The sequence below is a fragment of the Nymphaea colorata genome, chromosome 3 (assembly GCF_008831285.2).
Source record: "Nymphaea colorata isolate Beijing-Zhang1983 chromosome 3, ASM883128v2, whole genome shotgun sequence".
In the NCBI taxonomy this organism is placed as follows: Eukaryota; Viridiplantae; Streptophyta; class Magnoliopsida; order Nymphaeales; family Nymphaeaceae; genus Nymphaea; species Nymphaea colorata.
In genome coordinates this window covers 6425953-6449421 of record NC_045140.1, presented here as the reverse complement: position 1 = coordinate 6449421, position 23469 = coordinate 6425953, and the positions used below count along the sequence as shown (strand labels likewise).

Here is a 23469-nt window from a genome sequence, read left to right as displayed (position 1 = left end):
ATGTTACCAAATAACCCCTTAAAGTGCATTGGCATGTTTTAAGTTTAATACTTGCGCTTCAACTTAAATATCAATGACCCTTCTTTTAAAGCACAGAAAGTTGGCGTTCCTTGCACTCAACGTTGTGTTCAATGATAAAAACCATGCTTAGATCGTTACGCACCAGACTGGTAATTGCTAGAGCATATGAGCCGTGCTCAGCTTGAGAGACGGCGGCGGAAGATGAGAAAATGAGTAGCTGGAGAATCGACAGCTTGACACCTCAACAGCTCAACGACCCCGGAATTCCTGAAAGCAGATCGGAAAAGTTGGATTGAAGAGGGTCCAAATGGAAAAGCTTTTCCTGATATCCTGTGGATCCCTGTGGTCTTAATCAGGAGTAGGTAAGCTATGGCATCCACCACATCATTTTTGCTGAGACCAAGACGGCCACCAAAGCCGCTGCCAATCTTATCTCCAGTGGGAGCCTTTGCCTTTTGACTTTGGCCTCCATAAAGCAGATAAGATTCAGCATAAAGAGAAAAGGGAAAAAGAGATCAGGTAAACCCGCAAAGGGCCATTGCTTGGTGCAACAGTACACGGGCATAGAGTAAAGTTTTCTCAAGTCTGCTACTTTAACTCAATAAAATCGGTTTGTGAACCGAATTGGCGAGGCTGCCGATTTGGTAAATGGGCCGATCAAGATGAATGAGTTGTGAATAGACCCAAAATATTTAAAAAGTCATCTAAATATAAAAAATAATTAAAGATAAAAACATTAAAATTTTCTGTGTTCCGCTTATACCAACCTATGTAAATTAGGTATGGACATATAGATGAGTTGTACTGAACCAGAAAAAGAAAAAAAAAAAAATATATATATATATATATATATATATAAGAGCGCTAGCTTGACCTTATATATATATATATATATATATATATATATATATATAGATGAGTTGTACTGAACCAGAAAAAGAAAAAAAAAATATATATATATATATAAGAGCGCTAGCTTGACCTTATATATATATATATATATAAGGTCAAGCTAGCGCTCAACACTTATTGAGCTCATAATTTGCGAAAAAACATTTGTTGCCTCTAACTAGTTAAAAGGAAGAGCACTAACAAAGCTCATAACTCATACATCCTTTTGAGGCCGTGCTTAGTTTCTGTTATAGACAGCAATATTCAGGAAATCAAATTAGTGGGCATTATCGAACATGGCATACTTACCGAACAAATTGTTCCTTCAACCCCTTCTGTTTTTCTACATTTGAGGAGTACTGCTTATTGCCATGCATGCTGCAATGTCTCGATATTTTTCTGATTGTTGTCAAGTACCTTATTAGAATTACATTCACAAGCACCGATCTTCATTTAAGAGGAATATTGTGGCGACGAATTTCTTCATCCTTCCATTTTTATCAATTGATTGATAAAGATATTATCACCACTACAGGTGGTAACAGGGAAATGTAAAAGGTGTCAAGTTGAAAATTGTGAAGTCCCAACCCTGCCAGTGTTGCCTGAGCTTGTGCTAGTAAGACGTGGTAGGGGCTCGACCTTCATTTGAAAACAAAATGAAAACCAAGGATTCATATCTTTGGCACATTCTTCTTAATCGTACAATAGTTTAGACGTTCAATACTGGAGATTGGAACGAGAGTGCATACAGGGTATCAGGGGACCAAAGTGGCGAACGAGATACATGATCACAACGACAGTGCTGTCAAATAAACCTGAAGCATGCATTTGTGGATAGTTATGGAAAAAAAAAAACAAAAATAAATTGAGATGGCTAGAAATACAAAGGTACACTGTAAGAAACTTGCTAAAATAACCTTGAACAATAAAACCTGCTAGGATTCTTTTTATGGCATAATAGCAAATACACTTTTTTCATGAACATTGAGCATACAATTATGTACAGTGCGTCAGACAATTGTTTCAATCAAACTTCCAATAAGATTTGCATAATGAGATAAGAAGACACAGATTTTATGTCATATTGGCAGCCTCATTCCTACAAGTCATAGCGTGAGTTGTTGCATCTTTTGCTTACTGCTCCATGACATTTCCTGCATGGAGTTCCTCTCTTCTTGTTCTACACATGGGCTTGTCCTAAAAGTAGAGCTTGCTTCTTCAGTATCCGAGGAACCCGGCCTTTCAGTAAGGAACTGCTCCCAGAATACGTCATTGACTCTTCCAGAAGATGCCTGGTTATTGACTGTCGTTTCTTTTGACGTTACTGAGCTTGCATTGCCGCCAGACTTTCTCTCTACCGCAGCTTTTTCATAGGTTTCCTTAACCCTGCCACGAACTGGGGAGAAAGGGGACGATGAAAGTGTTAAATTCAAATGACAATTTCCATCAAGTTCCTCAGCTGATGAATTTTCCCTCAAAGAGATGTTCTTTGTAAATGCCAAAGATGTATCACAATCCAGAAGCTCTAAAGATTCGTCAGATCCAGCTTTTCTTCCTGCTAGATTAGACGGTGTATGCTGCGTGTTGCCATCATCTTCACTGGAGCCATGCCTACAAGCTGGTAGTAGATTATCAGAAGCCGCAGGTGAAAGCTCCAGCCTTAACTTATTTGCAAGGTCCCAGCTTTCAGCATCTCCAGTCAAAACATTTGGAGATCTTGTGGTCAAAGATCTCTGTACAGTCTGGCTATCCGTAGGGTTGTTCTCCACGGCTTCACAGTCATTTGGCAGCCTTCTCTTTTTTTTTATGGCCATTACCTGCATATTCCTTTCGACCTCACAAATAAGATTGTCAATGAAAGATTGATTTTTTACTGCTTTTGCCAAAAATTGCATCAATTTTGCCTGCCTTTGTTCCATTTCACCAACCCGTGGCTCAAGCTTTTCTAATTGGACCGTGCTTCCTTCCTGCTGCTGTCTGTATCTCGCAAGATTAGCCAAAAGAATATCTTTCTCCTTCCTAAGCTTCTGAATTTCTTCCTCAAGCGCTGCTCTTTCAGCATCCCCTGATGATGGTTGAGAGAGTGGCTGGCTGTGACTATGAATAGGCTTACGTCTATGGATGTTCTTCAGCAGATGCTTATTATCTTTTGTGAAGTCCTCGTTAGCAAACTCCCAACGTTCAGGATCAATCTTGTGAAACCCCTATCAACAACAACGAAGAACAATTCACATGCATATTTTATGGTAAATATACTTCCAAAAGAGAGTAGTTTAAGAGGAAACGACAAAAGTGAAAGGATTCCCATTGATGTGTACAAGAGTTTTAGAATGAAATTCAAACAATATTCATGCATATAAGTACCACTAGAAACCACTATAAATGTTATTCCTTTTCCATAAAATCAAAGAGAATTGTTGAATCAAATCATGAAGGTAAGACCCCAATATTCCACATCACTAAAGGATCATGAAAGTAGTTTTTGAACTATTGAACCGAAGGATATGAAAGAAAAACCACGCAATGCATAGCATTTGACAAACACAATCACAAAGATGGAAATCAGAAGTTTTCGCAGGAAATAAACTCGATAAACAAACAGAAAAAACCACAATAAACCGTGACAATGATTTCAGTCATTTGACATCTGTAAGTCAAGTGCAAGAACAAAGCTAACATAACGAAGGATACCTCTCAAATGCCAGAACTGTAAAAAATGTAAAAAGTCAAACCAAAAGTTCTTATGATAAAAAAAATTCACAGTTGCAGAAAAGGAACATCCGTTCATCGGTTTTAAACCAAACCTAAAAGAAAAAGATCTGAACAAGCCTGAAAAGGTTTCCAACACACCAACACTACCCAAGAAGTGGAAGGCAGCGTCGTACAGTATGAATCCTTCGTATTTTCTCAATTCTCACACGCCCCATTTTATCCATTTGAACAGTTAGTTGTAGAAGCCACAGCGGATTTCATTCCTACAAATAGGCGTAAAAGACAAAAAATTGCTGCATAAAACAACCACCAACAACCAAGAGAGAGCGAACACCGAGAATCCAATTTCTCCACAGGTCAACCACAAGATCCAATTCTTATTTGGAAAAGGAAAAAGACAGGCATGCAATGAGGATCACAGGGAGTCTTCCAGGAAATCACTAAAAATCCATCTCAACAACAAAAAATCAGGCAGAAAGGAAGCAGCACCAAGACCGTAGTCCCCAACTTTGACAATTAGAAGGAGAAGAAGAAAAGTTCAATTCAGCTCGTCAGCGCCAGCAAAAAGCTAGCGACCCCAATTCTCCCCAAAATCAATACCGCGTAACTTCCTCACTTTTTCTTTTTTCATTTTCAACGCGCACAGAACATCAATAACCGGCCACGCCCATCAATCGAGATCGAGAACAACCAGAGAAATAAGCAAACGAAATTGCAGGCGGAAAAAAAAAAAAGTGAAAACAATAAGACCAATCGACCGATCGGTTCAGGAAGCTGGAACCGGACTCACATAGGTGTTGAGCTGGCGGATAAAGGAGGAGAAATTGTTGTGTTTGAAGTAGGTCGGGAGGAGGACGCGTGCGAACTCCGGCGAGTTCCACACCACGAAGCTGTTCCCGGCCGCGCTCCACGACACGATCGCGTCGGTGCTCGCGTCATCCACCATATCGTACGTCTTAATCAGGAAAGGAGCCGGAGACCCCCCTCCTCCTCCGCTTCCGCCTCCGCCGCCAGATCCCTCCATCAACCTCCCGCAAAACCCTGTGAAGCCCCAATCCTAGCACCGCTCCGTCGGAGAGCGTCAGCGGCATAACTGAGACGCGTCGCCGGCAGCCTGAACTCCGGGAAAGAGAGACACGAGAAATGAGGAGGAGGTAGACAGGAAGGTGGCGTGAGGAGGAAGACTGGTAGGACGGAAGCGCCCGGCCATCCCGCCCCCACTCTCGCTCTCTCTCTCTTTCTCCCTCGGTGGCGTCCGTGACAATCGCGACAAATCGGAGGAAGGGAGAGCTGACTGTGGCAGGGGTTCCTTGTACCCAGACACCGGATCGGATTTATCGGAGAATGGGTCCGATCCGGTACTTGGCTTCAACGGGTCGGACCTATTTCTGGCACCTCAGGTCCGGATACCATTGCCTCAAGTGCAGAGAAATTTTGGGGTTTTGTATCGAAGCTTATTGGATGTAAACCAGAGTTGCAGTCGGATCCGTTTCTGTTAGGGTCGGATTCTAATTCGTGCCCTGATCCACGGTCCAGTCCGGCGGAAGGTTGGGGTTGGTAAAAGATTGGGGGCGTTGACTTCACGGCGGCCGTGAATGTGTGGGCCCGCCCCAACAGAGAGAGGAAAATGGTCGATCACGTGATCTGGAAGACGACACCGAGGACGACGAGCTCTCTCTTTTCAACCGCGTCAAGGGATGAGCTGACCGGATAGACTTTTCATCAGCGCCGGTCACCCAACGGTTTGAGGTCCAGACTTCTTCTCCTTTTTCTTCATTTAAAACACTCAATCTTTGATATGGTCTTCATAAATTTCAAGTTCCTGATATGAGTCACGGATTTTTAAAATATATATATATTTAAAATTTATAATACTAAAATTGGCTTGTAGTTTCAAAAAGATGAATAATATATAAAATTAAATTACCCTATAACCTAGATGCTATAGTGCCAACTCCACCTTAGTCCATTCACACACTCTCCCATTTAAAGATGTAACTGAATTACATCCAGTCATGTCAGCTCAAATTGAGATAGGATCAAGGGAATTACTATCAGATCTACCTCTTTCCAAGTTCAGAGTAAGTTTAATTGGCTTAGGATCAGTTACTTCCTTTAGTGGACTCCACTGAGTTAGAGTGAACTTAGTTCAAACTAGAGATAAAACAAAGGTGTTCAACTCTACTTTCCTATGGTGGGGCATCAGTTCGTTGGAAGTTCGAACTACTTTATCCCATTTTAGCACTTAATTTCTGAATTATATAATGTTTTTTGTTTTCTGCATGCATGTAGAGTTGAGTGTAAGCCATTGATGCTTTTGGCTATTGGACTTCCGCCATCTAGGGTGCAATACTCCACCGCTCCAATAGCTCTGAATAAATCAAATACATCCATTAAGATACGAAGACTTCTTATTTCACAACAAGGCAAGCACTTTTTCATTCTTTGAAAGTCATATATTTGCTTAAATTAAAGTTAGGTCTTTCGCTCAATACAATAGTTATGTGACAGGTGGGTCATTTTATTGGGTAATTATGTTTAGTTTCCTCGATTATTGAAGAAGGAGAAGAAGAACTGTGACCTAAACTAAACCATTTTTCATTGGACGGGCTTTTGACTTTGTCTTTAAATCTTGCAAAGCTTTGGCTCTTTCTAAGAAGAAAAAAGGAGAAAAATAAATTCTCTTTTCTTCTCTAGGCACATGAAGACCTTAATTTGACTTAATCCTAAATCAACACACTTTACAAAGTATATTTTTGAAATGGTTTTCCAAAACAAAGCTTTTCCGTAGGCCTTATTTGAAAACCCTAAGTTCATACGTGATCAAGATGAAACCATAGGTCAAAACCCTAGAACCTAGGTAAGACCAGCCTTAGAACCTGCAGAATAAGAGACCAAGATTTGAACCCTAGCTTTAGCTTGACTAGCCTTGTGTGAACTCACACCAACCTTAAGTCCATGCGACCCTTAGCCAACTCAAATCATGAAAATATTGAGGTCCTAATACATTAGATATGGATCTTATGAATTTAGATAATGGATTTGTCATCTGTAAATTTAGATCTTGAATCTGGATCACATAAACCTGGAGCTCAATTTGAACCTTTGGGTCTTCATATTAGAATTAGAATGTTAGATGAACCTTAATCACAATAGAATTTGATCTCCCAAACTTGGAATGTTTAATTTCTAACCCTAAATTTGGAACATGATTTTGATCTACATTTTTTATTTGGATCACATGAATCTGAAACTTGATATTGGACATTAGATCTCAATGTTGGATCTCATTATTTATATCTCTTAAACTCAAATTATAGAACTTTAAATTTGAATATGACCTTAATAATGAAGTTGGATCTGGATATGAATATCGGATTAGGATCTTGATATTGGGTCTAACAAACTGTGAGCATAAACTTATGGAATCCAGATTTTGAAGCCTGAGAAGATACTTGAAACTGGATCTTTATTTGAATTCAATTTAAATATCAGACCTAATATCAAACTTTGGATCAAAACATGATGCGAATAAAGCCACTTCAAAACCCTAACGAGAGACCAAGCCTTGATCATGCATGTTCCTAGTCTGCATGCATCATCTAGGTTAGATGCGCATTTGCGTGGATCTAAACTGAATTTTCGGTAGAATCATATTCATATTTGAACTTGATCCTATGTTTATAAGATTAAATCATTCACATCATGTGTTTGATTAAACTTTCCATTTTTACCCCCTCACATGGGACCCTTAGGTGTGGGCAAATTCATCAAATCACTTCATATGCCCCATAGTCGATGTAAACATAGGCTGCATGCCATATACAATTAAGTATATCACTTTGGATCTTCAAAGGTTGATCTCATATTTTCCTATCTTAATTCCAGTTCATAATTTATATCTTGTCCAATATCTCATTTAAATTCCTATCACATTGTTATCACCCCAATTTTTTTTCAAAAAATTGTATTACTCAAACAAGATTCTCAGTTATTCCAATCATTTTTATAATGATTTTCATCTAATTTTGGACCCGAGACTAACCCTAGATCCAAAACAAACTTCTATATTCATACCTAAATCCAATTCAAGACTATTCGATCCAAAACGAATCTCTAGACCCATATCTGAGTCCAAACGCAAGATTCAAGTCCAAAATTCAACTTTAGACCAAGATTCAGATCCAAATCCAAGTCCTAGATCTAAAATGCAGACATTGATCTGAAATATGAAGCTAAAATCCATAACTAAACCTCCACCAACGAAGTCAAGTCCAAACTAGGAAAACGAACTCATAGAGTTGCTCTTGGATCCAAATTAGATCCAAAACCAAAGTCTAAGATCCAAATCAAGAATTTCAAACTCAAAATCTAAAGTCGAGACCAAAACAAGAAATTTCGATGCTATCGAGCGCCACACGTGTATGCACAAACCTTCCCTTTGTCTCGTGTCTTGTTCTCGTGCCAAAAATGTGTTTTGAGATTAAACCACTCACATAATCCTTGATCCAAGCCTTGGGCATCGACTAAAACGTGTCGGCGACCAATAAAACCTGATCCAGATTTAAAACTAGTCTGACATCACTCAAAACAGAGTCAACCCCCTTTTGTAACAAAGACCATTTTACCCTTTTAAATATATATTTAAAAAAATAATGTTTTATGATTTTTTTTTATGAATCGGAACCCTTGAAGGCCAAGGAAGCGAAGTCCACCACTTATTGGTCCAAAACTAGCCAATAAGGGGGGCATCTTGCTCCCCAAACATGAACTCAGTGTGCTGCCATGCGCCGCCGCATGTGGCAGGGCCGTGCCAGACGCGATAGGCCTGGCATGTTGGCAGCACGCCCACGCATGGCTGCATCGAGCCAGAGCCTGCATACTGCGCAATCCCTCCTTTTAGTTAAAAACCGCCCCCTTGGGGGCGGTTTTCGGTTTGATGGATGGACACTAGGTCTGTCCATCCCCCAAAGGAGTATTTGTAGGGCTAAGGGCTAATCCCACTTAGTCAAAACTTATTTTTAAAAAAATTAAAATTATTCAAAAATACTTAAAATTTGCATGAAAATATTGTTAAATTAAAAAAAAATCAAATTTTACGTTTTTGGCTCTAAAACAACCTATGAATACTCCCACAATTTTCTCTTTTGAGCATGAGCTAACCCTTGGATAACCTCTAGTGCTTTCTCATTTGAAGATTTAGAGTTTTTTCCCAAGCTCTCTCTTCATTTCTCTCTTCTTCCTCTTCTTGAATCTTGAGAGCAAGCTTCTCCAAGTTCCAAGGAATATCCTCAACATTGTGGAGCTTTGCTTAAGGAAACCCTAGGATCATCTAAAGAATGTGACTCATTTCTATAATCATTTCCATTAGAGGTATGTAGACCTCCTCCCATTTTTATTTATTTTTGTTTCCATTCGCCACTTCGTTATGGTCGTGCAAGAGAGCTTTAAAGATTTCCTACCCGGAATTAAGAGCTACTTTTGAGTGCACCGAGAGTAAGCAAGGAAAAATAAATTTCATTATTTCATTTATTTTCGAAATATGCTTTTTACATTTCTTTTTTCGTCGTTCATGTTTGAGATGATGTCCATGTATGGTGGACTAATTTTTCTTAATTTATATGCAAATGAATGATAAGAATGAGAGCATGGGTTGGAATTTTTTATTATTATTGTGTTGATTTTGATGTTAGAGATCCCAATGAGTACTTTCTTACCATATTAGAGATCCCAATGAGTACTTTTTTACATTGTTCTCCATTTTATGTATGTGTTTGATTTTCTTTCATACTCAGTGGTGGGAGAAATAGATTTGTTAGTAATAGATGAAATGATTATGCTTCTATGCTCACGTATAAAAATATTTGGAATCATGTTTTCAAAAAAAAAAATCAAAAGCAAGAACCTTCTTCAACGAGGCTTTGGAGACTTATCCTAAGCCCTTGCATGAGACCAAGTTCCTCTCTGTCGTACATAGAAAAATCAAAGTCGGACATTTTTCCTATTATTTTTTTATTTTAACTTTCATAAAAGCATATGTGTATATAATGTACATGCACACAATTATCTCTCTTTGTCTTCTCTTTCTCTCTCATTTAACATAATCTTTTACAAATTCTCATATATGTATATATATCTATATATCTCTCTATATCTCTCCCTCTCTTCCAAAATCTTCTTATTCCTTTCCATTTGAGTTAATATTTTCCTTTCACGAACATATATATATATATATATATATATATATATATATATTTCTCTCTTTCTTTAAAACTTTTTCTTTGGTTATTTTAAAAATTTCTTTCTCTTTCTCTTTCTCCTTATTTCTTTTGAATTAAAATCTTTTCTCTCTTCCATTCTCTCGAATATTCTTCTTCTCAAAATTTAAGATTTGAACTTTTCATTTATCGACTTCACCAAGACTGAAACTTAAGTAATGACCCACTATTGAATTTATGTTTGATGGTCTACAACCTCATTCTATTTTCAAAAATTTTTCTCTCTTCATAAGAATATTTACGACAATTATATCAAATAAAATTGAGGAACTTAAGATGTATGTGGTAGTAGGATTGTTTTTAGATGAATAATATGGTAAAAATGAATAATTTGCCTTCAATCATAAAAATTAATGCATTCATGCATTCAATTCACTAGTGAAATTTACAAATGATCACAAAACCTCTATCTAAAATAACTTAACGAGATGAGATGGAGCTCTAATTAGGTAGTCACCGAACTAAAGCAAAATCTTAAACATACTTAAATACTTAAGAGAATACTAAATTGACTTAAAAAAATGATCTTCAAAGATTTTCAAACGATATTTGTAAAGGTTCCTCAATTCAAAATCTCTCAAATCAAAATGGTTTATACTCTTAAATAAGTCTTTAAAACTTTTTCAAAAACTTGAAATATCAAATATTCAACATTTTCTCAAACACCACACTGCATTTAGAGTGAAAAAGATGTTTAAGCAAAAACGAAATGCATCAAGAATAAGCATAGTTCTTGGATTGTTTACCCTCAGTAAAGATGCTGGGAATTGGTCAGCTCTCATACCGACAAACAAGTTCCTTTCTCTCTCATTTCAAAATAAAACTTCATTTTCCTGAAGCATTGTAAAGACCAAAAATTTTGGGGATGCAAACACACATATATGATCTGCTTTCTAAAACTTCCTCTAGATCTAGATCTCAACCCAAAACTTTGATCATGATCCAACTCTATGATGCAAATACATCGAATCTAAACACTTTCACTTGGTGTCAAAAATATCATATGTATTCATCATAGATGGAAGTCCTTGTGCCATAGGTATTTATCAATTTCTTTGTATCTCCTCCAAAGGAACAAAACTTTTCCATCAAAAACTCCTTAGAGACACTCAAAGCTTGATCTCTCATTTTTTTTTATTTCATTGAGAAACAAGTTCTAAATCTCAAAAATGTGACCAAAATGAATGCTTTATATGTGACATTTTCATAAGTTTCATGTTTGATATATGAAGGATAGAGAGGATGCCCTCTCTAGAGTACTGTAAAAAGAGGCCACCTTCCTCTCAAGGCACACTGTTCAATGCTTCAAGTTGGTTCTTAGAGTTGAAGAAATCCCGCTTAGGTGCATATAATTTTCTAAAGTTGGTTCTTAGAGTTGAAGAAATTTCGCTTAGGTGCATATAATTTTCTAACCTCATGAAATGTTAAATTTTAAAAATCTCAAGTGAACTCCTTAGTTCAAGTTAAGCCGGGGCATCAGGCCAGGTACCTGACGGTAGGGATGTCAACATATTGGATATCTGTTTGAAATGCCTTTAAAAAATCGGATATGGTAAGCAGTTTGACATTCGAATAAGAAAATCGGATCGGATGTTAGGATTCGGATTTAAGTAAATATCTCATCTCCGAACCTTGAGTTGGTGTCCCCACGTTTTGAAGTCTCCGAACCTTGAGTTGGTGTCCCCACGTTTTGAAGTCTCCGAACCTTGAGTTGGTGTCCCCACGTTTTGAAGTTGAGATCTATGAATGGTTAGGCAAAGGTCTAGCCAAACACACCAACTTAAAGTTATGATATAAAAAGAATATAAATTGTATATGAATATATAATCTGATTAAAAGGTAATGGTTTTACCATATATACATGGAAATTGGTGGTCGACGAAACCGGGTGGTTGAGCCATATACACTTCCTCACATAAGGTTCCATTAAGGAATGCATTATGGACATCAAGTTGTCTAATTATCCAATTCCTCCGTAAAGCAAGTGAGATCATGGTTCGAATAGTACCTGGTTTGACGACAGGGCTGAAAGTTTCAAAGAAGTCGACTCCTTCTTGGTGAAACCCTTTTGCGACAAGTCTAGCTTTGTGTCGCTCAAGAGTGCTATCTGACCTGCGTTTGATGTTGTACACCCATTTGATCCCACAACATTCATGTCTGAGGTGCGAGGCACAAGAAATCATGTTTTATTCTTGCAAAGAGCTTGAAATTCGTCGTGCATAGCAGCACGCCACTCGTTATGCTTGGTGGCTTCATTAAAATCTTTTGGTTCCTTGTCTTCAAGGAGTTTAGTCACTAAGAGACTAGAAAAAGCATAACGAGAGGATGGTTTGAGTGAACCAGTTTGGGAGCGTGTCACCATAGAGTGAGACCTTGAGGTGACCAGCGGTGCCTCTTGAAGAGCAGGTTGATCTGGACTTGTTTGTGGCGAACTAGGCGCAATAAGCGGTCCACTGTCATGAACAAGAGCAGTAGGATTTTCTGCAAGGGCACTGCTTGGAGATGAGAGCCATGGAGGCACAAGAACAGCTTGTGAGTGAGTTCCTCGGGCCGAAGTGTCATTAGCTGATTTTTCAATAAAAGGAAAATTTTCTTCATTGAAAATAACATCTCTGGACACAATAATCTTGAATGAGTTAGGATCCATGCATAGATAGCCATGATGATTATCACTATAACCCATAAAAACATGAGCATGAGATCGATAGTTGAGTTTGTTGGATCTATACGCTCTCAAGTTGGGGAAGCATAAACAACCAAAAGTTTTAAGAAACTTGTAGTTGGGTTCCTTGTTCCAAAGCATTTCAAGAGGACTTGTATTTTTCAAGCCTGCAGCAGGCAATCGATTTATAAGAAATATTGCAGCTGAAAAGGCAAAATTCCAGAGTTGTTTTGACACATTGTTGTGAGCTATAAGAGTCAATCCAGTCTCAATGATATGCCTATGTTTGCATTTGGAGACGTCATTCTGTTCTTGGGTGTGAGGACAGGAATAACGATGTTTAATTCCTACCTTGAAAAAATAGTTGTCCATGCACTTGTATTCTCCTCCACCGTCACTATGGAAGTTCTTAATTTTTCTTCCAAACATATTTTCAACCATTGCTTTAAACTTTTGAAAGGTCTCAAGCACTTCAGATTTATGTTTCAAAAACAGCCATGTAAATCTTGACCATGCATCAACAAAGATAACATAAAAACGATGTCCATAGATACTAGAAATAGGAGTTGGCCTCCATACATCTGAAAAGATGATCTCTAGAGGTTCCAGTTTACTGTAATCAATGCGGCTAAAGGGTAACTTATGCATTTTAGCAGTTTGACAGAAAGAACAAATTCTGATATTGCAGTCTGAAAAAGGTAAATTAAAGGAACTAAGCACACGATCAACAATTTTTCTATTTGGATGTCCCAACCGGGCGTGCCATGTAGCGCGACTAGCCTTTTCTCCAATGCAAGCAACTTTTTCTTTAAACTTGTCAAAGTCAAGAGTGTAGATTCCTCCTTTAACGTGTCCTCTTAACAGCTCTTGTTTGGATCTGGCATCTCTAGTTCTGCACTCTCTTGCATCAAATTCAAAAACAACGTTATTATCTGCAGCAAACCGATGCACAAAGAGAAGTTTCTTGGTGATAAGAGGAACATGAAGAATATCATGCCTCTTGAAGTTGAAATTTCCAACTTTAAAGGATGAACTACCAATGTGTTTAATAGCTAAACCTGTACCATTTCCCACCTTGACAGAATCAGTGTCCGAGTAAGCGGAATTTATTGATAAAGAACTGAGATCAGGAGCAACGTGATGGGAAGCACCAGAATCAGGATACCACGAATCATCACTGGTGGTCTCAGATGTAGTAGCATTATACGCATGAGGAGGATTGGAATTAGAATTGTCTGATTGCTGGAATAATCTGCACGTCTTTGCCGAGTGCCCTATTTTTTCACATAATTGACAGACAATGTGAGAGCGTTGATCATTATAATACCTTTGATTTTGCTTATTGTTGTTGTAGTTTCCTCGTCCTCTGCCTCGTGAGCCAAATCGACCACCACGGCCTCCACGATAGTTTCCCCTTCCATAATATTGATTTCTGCTACCTTGGTTGGTTCTGTGAGTGACATTAGCTTCAACTTGTGAGTCGGATGCTTTTTCAACAGAATCACCTTCACCAAGGTAGGCTTCATGGGACAACAAGAGACTAAGTAATTCAGTCATGCTAACAGGATTCTTGCGAATAGAAATAGAAACACGCATTGTTTTATACTCTGGTGGAAGACCACGGAGTATATGAAGAACAAGGTCCTCTTCTTCAACTTTCTTTCCAGCAACTTTGAGATGGTGGGCAATGGATCTAGCCATATGAACAAATTGGGAAATAGATTTGTTTCCCTTTCTTAAATTTTGTAGCTGCTCCTTAAGTTGTAAGATGCGTGCACGTGACTATGCAGCATAAGCATCTTGCAGAGTGGTTCAGAGTTCATAAGACATTTCCAATCCAATAACTTGGGAGTGAACAGAGTCAGACAAAGAAGAAATAAGCCAGCTAAGGAGAAGCTCATCTCGCCGGCGCCAGTCTATATACTCAGGATTGGGAGCAGATTTGCCATCCTTGATGACAGTTTTTTGAGGTTCAGTTTTTGATCCGTCAATGAAGCCTTCAAGATCATAGGAGATAAGCAGGGGTCAGAATTGAGATGCCCACAATACATAGTTATCAGAATCTAACTTGGTTGAAATGAAGTGTTGAAAAGAGGTAGGAGCTGGTAGGCTTGGAAGCGGAGAGAAGCTGGCTACCATGTCCACGCTGGTTTAGTAATGGAGCACCATCAGCTCTGATACCATATGAAAGGAATGAAATTCAGAGATTTTTAACGTGGTTCACCTGTTAAGGCTACATCCACGATGCGGGGACTCTCTCACACTACCGTGGTTCTTGCTTTCCTTTTATATACTTTGTTGCTTTACAATGGAGGGGGATAACCTTTCCAGCTTTAACAGACTCGATAAGGTTTCCCTTTTCAGTTACATCATCTTTACATGAAGATGGATTACATGCTAACGTGGTTCCACATTTGGTGGAGCTGATGTAACCAATTGCACGTTCATTGTTGGTGGAGCTGATGTAACCAACACCACGTTCAGTGTGATCTAATTAATTAATAATTCATATTATATTTAATTAAACATTTTTGTGTAAACAAACAAACAAACTATTATAGTTAAGGCATCAACTAAACAAGATATCTTAAATAATTTATTTATTTAATTAAAAATAATAAAAAACTTATATCAAGAAAATTTAATAAATTAAGTATTTTTAAAAATATGAAAATTAATCACAAATAAATATATTTAATATGAAACAACTGTTGAACTCATAAAAAAAATTGTTTATCAAATTATCAATAATTTATTTAATTAATCAAGTAAATTATTTTGTATAATCATATAATATGTTTAAAAGTCTTAGGTATTCGATATATAACATAATTCACAAATTTAAAAACAAAAAACTTTAATTAATAGGAAAACAACAAATTGTTTGATTTAATAAATTATATGATTTGATTAAATAATACAAATTTATGTAAAAAAATACTTATTGTAATAAAGCTAAGAAAACTAACTCAAAAAGTTAATGAGAATGTAGAAGAATGAATGTTTGACATCATTGAACACTCTTTTTATGGATATAAAGCAAAGGTCTTTTAATTAACTCAATTAAATTAAAAAAGACCATTAAGTGAGAAATAATATGAGTCACTTGATTTAATAATTCTCAATAAGTGATTATCAATAAATAATAGTTTACTCCATCAAAATGTGTTATTATTTAAAAATAAATCAATGTTCAATATACACAATTAATATAAAAAAATTATGAAATGTCATATGAATAACTTATAAAAAAAATATACAAATCATATGAAAAACTTGTGAAAAAAGTATGAAAATCATTTGAAAATATGTTTTATCATAAATAAAAATCTTAAACGTATTATTATATTCATTTTAATTTGAAAGCATCTTCACTCTGCATAATGTCAATTAAATATGTTTAATATCAAAAAACTGATAAACTCATAAAAAAATATTTATCAAATTATCAATTTACTTACTTAATCAATCAAATAAATTATTTTGTATAATCATATAATTCATTCAAAAGTATTACGTACAAATTGTTCACAAACTTGAAAACAAAAGTCTTTAACTTGTAGGAAAACAACAAATTGCTCGATTTAATAAACTCTTATATATCATTGGAGTAATTATACAATTTTATGTAAAAAAAACAACTATTGTAATAAAGGTAAGAGGGCTAATGAATTTTCTAATATATCATTGAACACTTTTTTTACAGATGTAACATAAATTATTTTAATTTACTCAACGAAATAAAAAAATATTAAATAATATTTTTTTAATGAAAAATAAGATAGGTCACCTAATTTAACAATTATTATCAAGAAAGTATGAAAATCAAATATACTAGTAAAAAAAAAACAGAAAATTGAATCTGGTAGGAGCAGACTCTTAAATGTTTGACCCATTAAGAATGATCTTGACTGTTGAATTGGCCCATAAAAATAAAGAAAAAAATCAAATAAAGTATTTTAGTCTTTTACTATTAATTGACATGCTTATATTATCACTTTTCCTCAATTTTCAACATTGACAAAATCAACTCCATATCTCAACTTGTGAGACAAAGGTCAAAATGACATTTATAATGAGTACAACACCTTATAAAACAATATTATCAAAAAAAATTGGATATGTGAAAAAATAGTTTTAGTTAGTTTTGAATAATTAGTTCGATGTTTAGATAACACACTTAAACTCATTTCTTTAAAATTTTAAATGAAGCCAACTTTTTAAATACGATAAACTTACGAGTTGTTTTGTTGCAAGAGTCAAACTATAGTTTTAAAATTTTAAGTGAAACTAAAAAATAATTTTTTAATTTTTTTTATATACGATAAATATCATAAACTTACGAGTTGTTTTGTTGCAAGAGCCAAACTATAGTTTTAAAATTTTAAGTGAAGCTAAAATATAATTCTTAAATTTTTTCTTATATACGATAAACTTGCCAACAGTTGTTTCATATTAAATATATTTATTTGTAATTAATTTTCATATTTTTAAAAATACTCATTTTATTAAATTTTCTTGGTACAAGTTTTATTATTATTTTTAATTAAATAAATACATTATTTAAGATATCTTGTTTAGTTGATGCCTTAATTATAATAGTTTGCTTGTTTATACAAAAACATTTAATTAAATACAATATAAATTATTAATTAATTAGTTTTATGTGATATAGTTTTAAATATTTTAAGTTAAATAATGTACATTGTAACTATTTGACTATTATTATATGCAACTTTGTAAAAGCCATTACATCTTAATCATATTATACTTTTATATACAATTTATATTTCTTTTATGTTATAACTTTAAGTTGGTGTGTTTGGTTAGACCTTTTGTCCAACCATTCATAGGCCGCAAAACTCTCAGGTTCGGATTCAGATATTTAAAAGTTGAATTCGGATCGGTTTCGGATATAACTTAAAAGTCGGGTTCGGATATAACTTTAAAATCGGATTCGGATCGGATTCAGGTATAACTTAAAATTTGGATTCGGATCGGATTCAAGTATAACTAAAAGTCGGATTCAGATATGTAGATTTTAAAGTCGGATTCGGATATGGTATAAACTTCTTTTCATTTGAATCTGAATCTTAATCTGAATTTGAATATATGAATATCCGAAAAATCGGATATGATAAGAGGTATATCCGATCCGTTGACATCCCTACCTGACGGGTATGTGCTCTGATTGGGCCCGGGCCTGAGTCAGCCCAACGGGGCTTGATTCGTATGTCAGCGATCAAGCTAGACCCAAACTCGATTTTCAGGTGTCGAGCTGGCTGGGCCTGACTCTTATTGGACCGGCGCGATGCCCAGCCCTTGTTCAAGTCACCATAGTGACAAACCAATAATACTCAAGCCTTAGTCCTCAATAACGCTAAGGTCGGTCTCCATTCCTAGTAATATGTCTTAGGTGATTTCCTACTTTTGTAGCATGTTTGTTGTAGATTAAATTATTTATTCGTGTAGTCTAGAAGTACAGGCCCTGACTACTGATTAAAAAACACCAGAGAGGGAGAGGGAGAGAAGGAGACAATCGCCAGAGTGCACATACTCACAACATCGCAAAGCTGAGCAGAAATGAAAAATAGTTTCAACGTTTAAATAAAAAAATGTAAAACCCCTAGTGTGCGCTAGCTTTCTGGTAGGGATCATTGAACTACCTAAGCCCCAGCCCGTTATTTTGTCGGGCCAGGCCAAGCCTGAAAGAAAGGTTGTCTAGCTCGGCCCGACAGGTTCATTGCGTTGCCCAAGCCCGACCTGAGTTGAGCCAAGTACCCCACGACCCATTGGGTACCTGGCCCGATGCTCACTTCTACTTAAACCCACCTATCCTTTATACTTAACCAATTCAAATCATGATGATATTGAACATCAATTAGATCTAGGTCGTATGGATTTGGATAATGGATTTTGGATCTGTAAATTTGGGAGGTCAATTTGAAAATTGGATCATGATTTTAGAACTTGGATCTTAGGTAAACCTTGATCACAAGACCAATTGATCTTCCGAATTGGGAATGTTGAATCTCGGACCTTGGATTTGGATCATGATTCTGATCTAGATTTGGGATTTAGATCTTAAGAATAGATTTGAATCACAAGAATTTGAAACTTAATATTGTACTTTGGATCTCAATGTTGGGTCTCATGAGGATAGATTTCACTTATAATATTGGATCTCTTAAACTCAAATTATAGATATTTAAATTCAAATATTGGAACTTAATTAATGAAGTTGGATTTGGATCTAGACATCAAATTTAGATCTTGATGTTGGATCTCATGAACAGATAAGATGAACTTCTGAAATCTGGATCTCGAAACCTTAGAAGATAATTTTGAACTGGATCTTTATTGGAATCTAATTTAGATATTAAATCTATATTAAACTTTGGATCAAAACAAGTTCAGAATATGACCACATCAAAACCCTAACCCCGAAAAGTCCAAGTCTTGATCATGTATATTCCTATTTCGCATGAATCATCTGTGCTAGATCCTTGTTTGCATGGGTCTAGGATGAACAAAGGGCAGCACATTTACTATTTATGTACTCTCCTATTCATGAACCCTAATTTTTTGAGTTTTATATACATTTATGTCAACATTTTTGAAAAGCCTGAGGCACATTTGCTTTATTGTACTTAGGATGCCAATGGCATTCAATCATTAGATAACTTAAGGTTCAGTAAGTCCTTGGCCTGATTACCCTAATAAAGGCATCAAGAACGATCGAATCCATATAGACAGGATGAGTCTTGTCTCTCTAAATCCACCCACGGTTTATATGTTAAAGCTGAAAAATTTTATGTGTTAAAAAAGATGAAAAATTTTACATGTAAACAACTATCGAATATCGATTCTAGGTTAATTATTTACCTTGATGAAAGAAGGATGCTACTTTCAATTGGATTCAACTGAAACGAGATTCAACTTGAGTAAAACAGGTTATAGTAAGAAGAGCGCTTCCCTTTTGTTAGAGCATGTTTAATGTTTATGATGTAATTATCAATAGGATTATGTTGAGTATGCCAGAGTTTCTTTATAGACTGTCAAGGTAGGGATTTTAGGTTAGCTATTTACTTGGAGAAAGAAGGATGTTACTCTCAGTTGGATTCAATTGAACTTAGATTTAACTTGAGTTAAACACACTATAGTAAGACGAGGACTTCCTTTTTGTTAAATCACGTTTATGATGGTAACTAATTTGATTACAATTCCCAGAGACTCTAGAATTACATTTACACAGAAAGTCTTGCATAGGATAATTCAGGTTATTGGGCATTTCCCTGTGCAGCCACAAGAAAAATGATTGAAAACGAGGTCATGACAGCTTTCCAGTTTTCTATCGTATGGGATCAGTAGACTGAACTAACAGTTCCTCCGTTGGCCAAAGGTTAGCATCAGAAGTTAGTGCTGCTGCTCATGCATTTCCAGCAGAGACAGAAACTAACAACCCTCATGACCAGTCACCAAAAATCTCCACAAGAGCATTTGCCATTTTTGAAATGATGAAACCGTGTCGCATCCCTTACGATGATTTCCCGGCAAATTATGCTACAGATTAACTTGATAACGGTATGACAGTCGCCACAAATGCGAAGGTTCTTGACGATTCTAATGGCCGTTCCAGGAGCTGCCTTAATAAAACCATATGCAATAGCCAGCCTCTCGCTGTGCAGGTACAGCTGCTGCTCCTTCTCTTGCTGCTCCAAGTCATGCAACACGAAGCTCGTATCAGGAACGTAGCCCCTTTTCTTCATCTCCACATGCCATCTACCAAGCAGAGCCAATATCTCCTCTTTCATCGGGTGTGAAACATCTCCAGCATAGAAAACATGACTTCCCTTGCCAAGTTCCACCCAGCTATAACCAGGCTGCTTCTTGACATCCCTTGCTGCCATCAACCTCCGCACCTTTGACATCTGATCCCACATACCAGAAGCAGCATATGCATTCGACAAAAGAATATACGTCGATGGGTCCTCGGGATCTAAATTGAGCAGATGATCAGCGATTTTAGTTCCCATTTTAGTGGCTCCATGGTTCAGACAAGCACTCAGCAGAGAGGCCCACGAGGCTTCATCAGGCTCCATGGGCATGCTTCTAACAACCTCCTCTGCCTCATCGAGGAGCCCTGCTCGCCCCAACAGGTCCAACATGCATGTATAATGCTGCAGCACAGGCTTAATCCCATGATCTTCACTCATTGAACTGAAAATCCTGCGGCCTTCCTCGACCAGCCCAGCATGACTACAGGCATATAGCAAGCCAACAAAGGTCACTTGATTGGGCTTCATCCCAGCATCAACCATTGCTCGAAACAAATCAAACGCGTCCTCGGGGCGCCCATGTTGAGCCAAGCCAACGATCATCGTCGTCCAAGATACAACATCTCTCTGAGGCAACATATCAAACACTTTGCTTGCCGCTATGATATTGCTGCATTTCGCATACATGTCAATAAGGGAATTGCAGACAACCATACTCGTCTCAAACCCACATTTCACAACAAGAGAATGAAACTGTCTGCCCAGCTCCAGCGCCGCCATGTTAGCAGAACCACCAACGACGCACGATAAGAGAAATGGGTCGATCGCAACACCATAGCTCCTCATCTCGTTAAAAAGGGAAAACGCACCACAACCATCACCGTTCTGAACGAAGCCCGATATGAGGGCGGTCCAGGAAACCACGTTCCGGTCGGAAAACCGCTGGAAGAGACAAATGGCATCCGAAAAACGCCCGTTTCTCGAGTACCCATTAATCATGGCCGTCCGGGCGACGTAGGACCAGCTCGACATAGAATCGAAGACGCCACGAGCATCATCGACGCACCCACATCTCGCATACATGTCGACCAAGGCGGACTTCGCGACATCGTCATGGGACCAGTCGGAAGTAACGAAGTTTGCGTGCACCTGCTTGCCTTGCCTCAACGCGGCTACGCTACCGCAGGCACGCGCGAGCGTGGCGTACATGAAGTCGTCAAGCTCAATGCCGCCGGCTGCGGAGACGGAGGCAAAGAGAGTCAGCGCGAGGTCGGCGTGGCCGGAATGAGTGTAAGCGGTGAGCATGGAAGCCCAGGAGACGGCGTCTCTGTGAGACATCTCGTCAAATACTTGGCGGGCCTCCGGGAGGAGCGCGCACCTGTCGTACATCCCGATGAGGGTTGTGTTCGGCATACGGGAGGAATTATGGAGGCCAGTTTTAATGATGTGGGCATGGAGAGATCGGCCGAGAGATGGGTTCTGCGTCGTTGCGGACAGCCGGAGGAGGTTGATGATCTGTGCGAAGTTGAGCGGTTGCTGGCCATGGAGATGAGGACTCATCCCTCTCTCCGAGTGCCATGGAGAAGGATGAAAAGCGCGGGCCTAATGGCTAATGCGCACTCTCTGCGAGGAAACTCCGCGCGGGAAGTTGAGGAGTGTTTTTATATTACTTTTTGCGTGGCTGGTCTTCAACAACTGTCTGGGTGGTGTAGTTGGTTATCACGCTAGTCTCACACACTAGAGGTCCCCGGTTCGAACCCGGGCTCAGACAATCATCACTCTGTTTTTCTGTCGATTTTGGGTGAATTATTTATTTATTTTCAATGGAAATGTTTTACCCGATTTTACGCAGACATCTTATTGCATGGGAAAGTTTGAGGCGATTTTTTGTGGAGATGCTTTTGCTCTCTTGAAATCTTTTCAAAAGCTGGGAATAGATGCTTGTGAGAATAACAAACTTTCAGCGTCCATCCACTTGAAGGTTTTTACTCTTAAGCCTAATGAAGGCTTCAGTTGGATGTTATGGGGATAATGTCTCCCTTTTACATCTTCCTGGCTTGAGCATAAACTTAGCAATAGATGCTAAAAGAGACATCTAAAGTATTGAACTTCTAAAACTTTGCTATTCTAAATGTGACCCAACTTATTGGGGCGAACCAAACCCTTAAACGCTCGTTTGTAGTATGAAAATTTTCATGGAATGAGACATTTCATGTTGCACGATGTGCAAGAACTATGAAGAAAGAGGGCAAAAGCTCACAGTTTCAAGTTAACACTTGGAGAAGCCATACAAGTTGCCTTCTAAACCAGAAGAATTTCATCTGAATTTGGTACACAGGAAAACTTTCACTAGGGGTATCACTGCCAAATTCACAGAGAAAAAATTTCTCATTGAGAAAAGGGAAGACATTTTTTTGTTTTTTTCTCTGCTGAGAATATCTGAAATTCCAGAGGATAACCACATCTCGAGTTGTGAATGTCTATTGAGAAGCTGATCTAAACATTGGAGATGCAAATAGATCGGAACTAAAGTGGGCCGTTTTGCAAACTTTTTTCCTGTTGGAAACTAAGACATATGTCTGATCCTTATCTGTCCGATCCATTTGCATCCCCTGCTGGACGCCCACCTTCCCAGACAAAATCGTTAGGCATTCCAATAATTTATTTTTCTGAATTTCAGTGTTCAAGCAAAATTCTTAGTCACAATACATTCCTCATATATAATTATATGTTGATTTATTTTTCTCTTCATTTAAAATTCGCTTGACGACCCAATTTTTTTTTCCCCATGCACGAACGAAATTGATTTAGGTGTCAAAATTGTGCATTCAAATCTAGATCTGATCGTCGATCAAACTAGTACTGAGATTACTTCGATGTGTAATGCCTAAATCCAACCTGATCCGAGACCCCAGTTTACTAAACCATAGTTCTAGACATTATTGTTTACAGTTTGGTTACAAGGGGTTACTGATCATTTCTGGATCCTCCATAAACTCATCAATCCCTGGTTATATTGGTTATATTTGGGTGTAAAACCTTAGTGAGTGTAAAATGAATAATTTGGGACAGATTAGTTGAACACCCACACATGCTGTTCTTAATGTCAAGGAGACCCTATATCAAC

The 23469-nt window shown here is 37.5% G+C and overlaps 2 protein-coding genes and 1 non-coding gene across 3 annotated transcripts; 1 reads left to right on the top strand and 2 right to left on the bottom strand.

Annotated features, from left to right (window-relative positions):
* Positions 1-1830: 1830 nt before the first annotated feature.
* On the bottom strand, positions 1831-4921 carry LOC116251395 (heat stress transcription factor A-5). Its single transcript, XM_031625646.2, has 2 exons — positions 4415-4921; positions 1831-3116 (listed from the first exon to the last, which is right to left on the bottom strand). The coding sequence occupies exons 1-2, from the start codon at positions 4646-4648 to the stop codon at positions 2019-2021; spliced, it is 1332 nt and encodes a 443-aa protein (XP_031481506.1). The 5' UTR covers positions 4649-4921; the 3' UTR covers positions 1831-2018.
* A 14786-nt stretch (positions 4922-19707) lies between these two features.
* Positions 19708-21955, bottom strand: LOC116249944 (pentatricopeptide repeat-containing protein At4g14050, mitochondrial). The gene has a single exon (XM_031623266.2). The coding sequence runs from the start codon at positions 21900-21902 to the stop codon at positions 20040-20042; it is 1863 nt and encodes a 620-aa protein (XP_031479126.1). The 5' UTR covers positions 21903-21955; the 3' UTR covers positions 19708-20039.
* An 84-nt stretch (positions 21956-22039) lies between these two features.
* On the top strand, positions 22040-22113 carry TRNAV-CAC (transfer RNA valine (anticodon CAC)). The gene has a single exon. It is a non-coding gene; the product is annotated as a tRNA-Val (tRNA).
* The last annotated feature ends 1356 nt before the right edge of the window (positions 22114-23469 follow it).

What these genes read in the sequence shown, in the direction of transcription:
- LOC116251395 (XM_031625646.2), bottom strand. Translation starts at nt 4,648, where the DNA reads ATGGAGGGATCTGGCGGCGGAGGCGGAAGCGGAGGAGGAGGGGGGTCT. An exon ending in TCCGCCAGCTCAACACCTAT is followed by an intron (nt 3,117 to 4,414) that starts GTGAGTCCGGTT and finishes TGTTGTTGATAG; the next exon opens with GGGTTTCACAAGATTGATCC.
- LOC116249944 (XM_031623266.2), bottom strand. Translation starts at nt 21,902, where the DNA reads ATGAGTCCTCATCTCCATGGCCAGCAACCGCTCAACTTCGCACAGATC.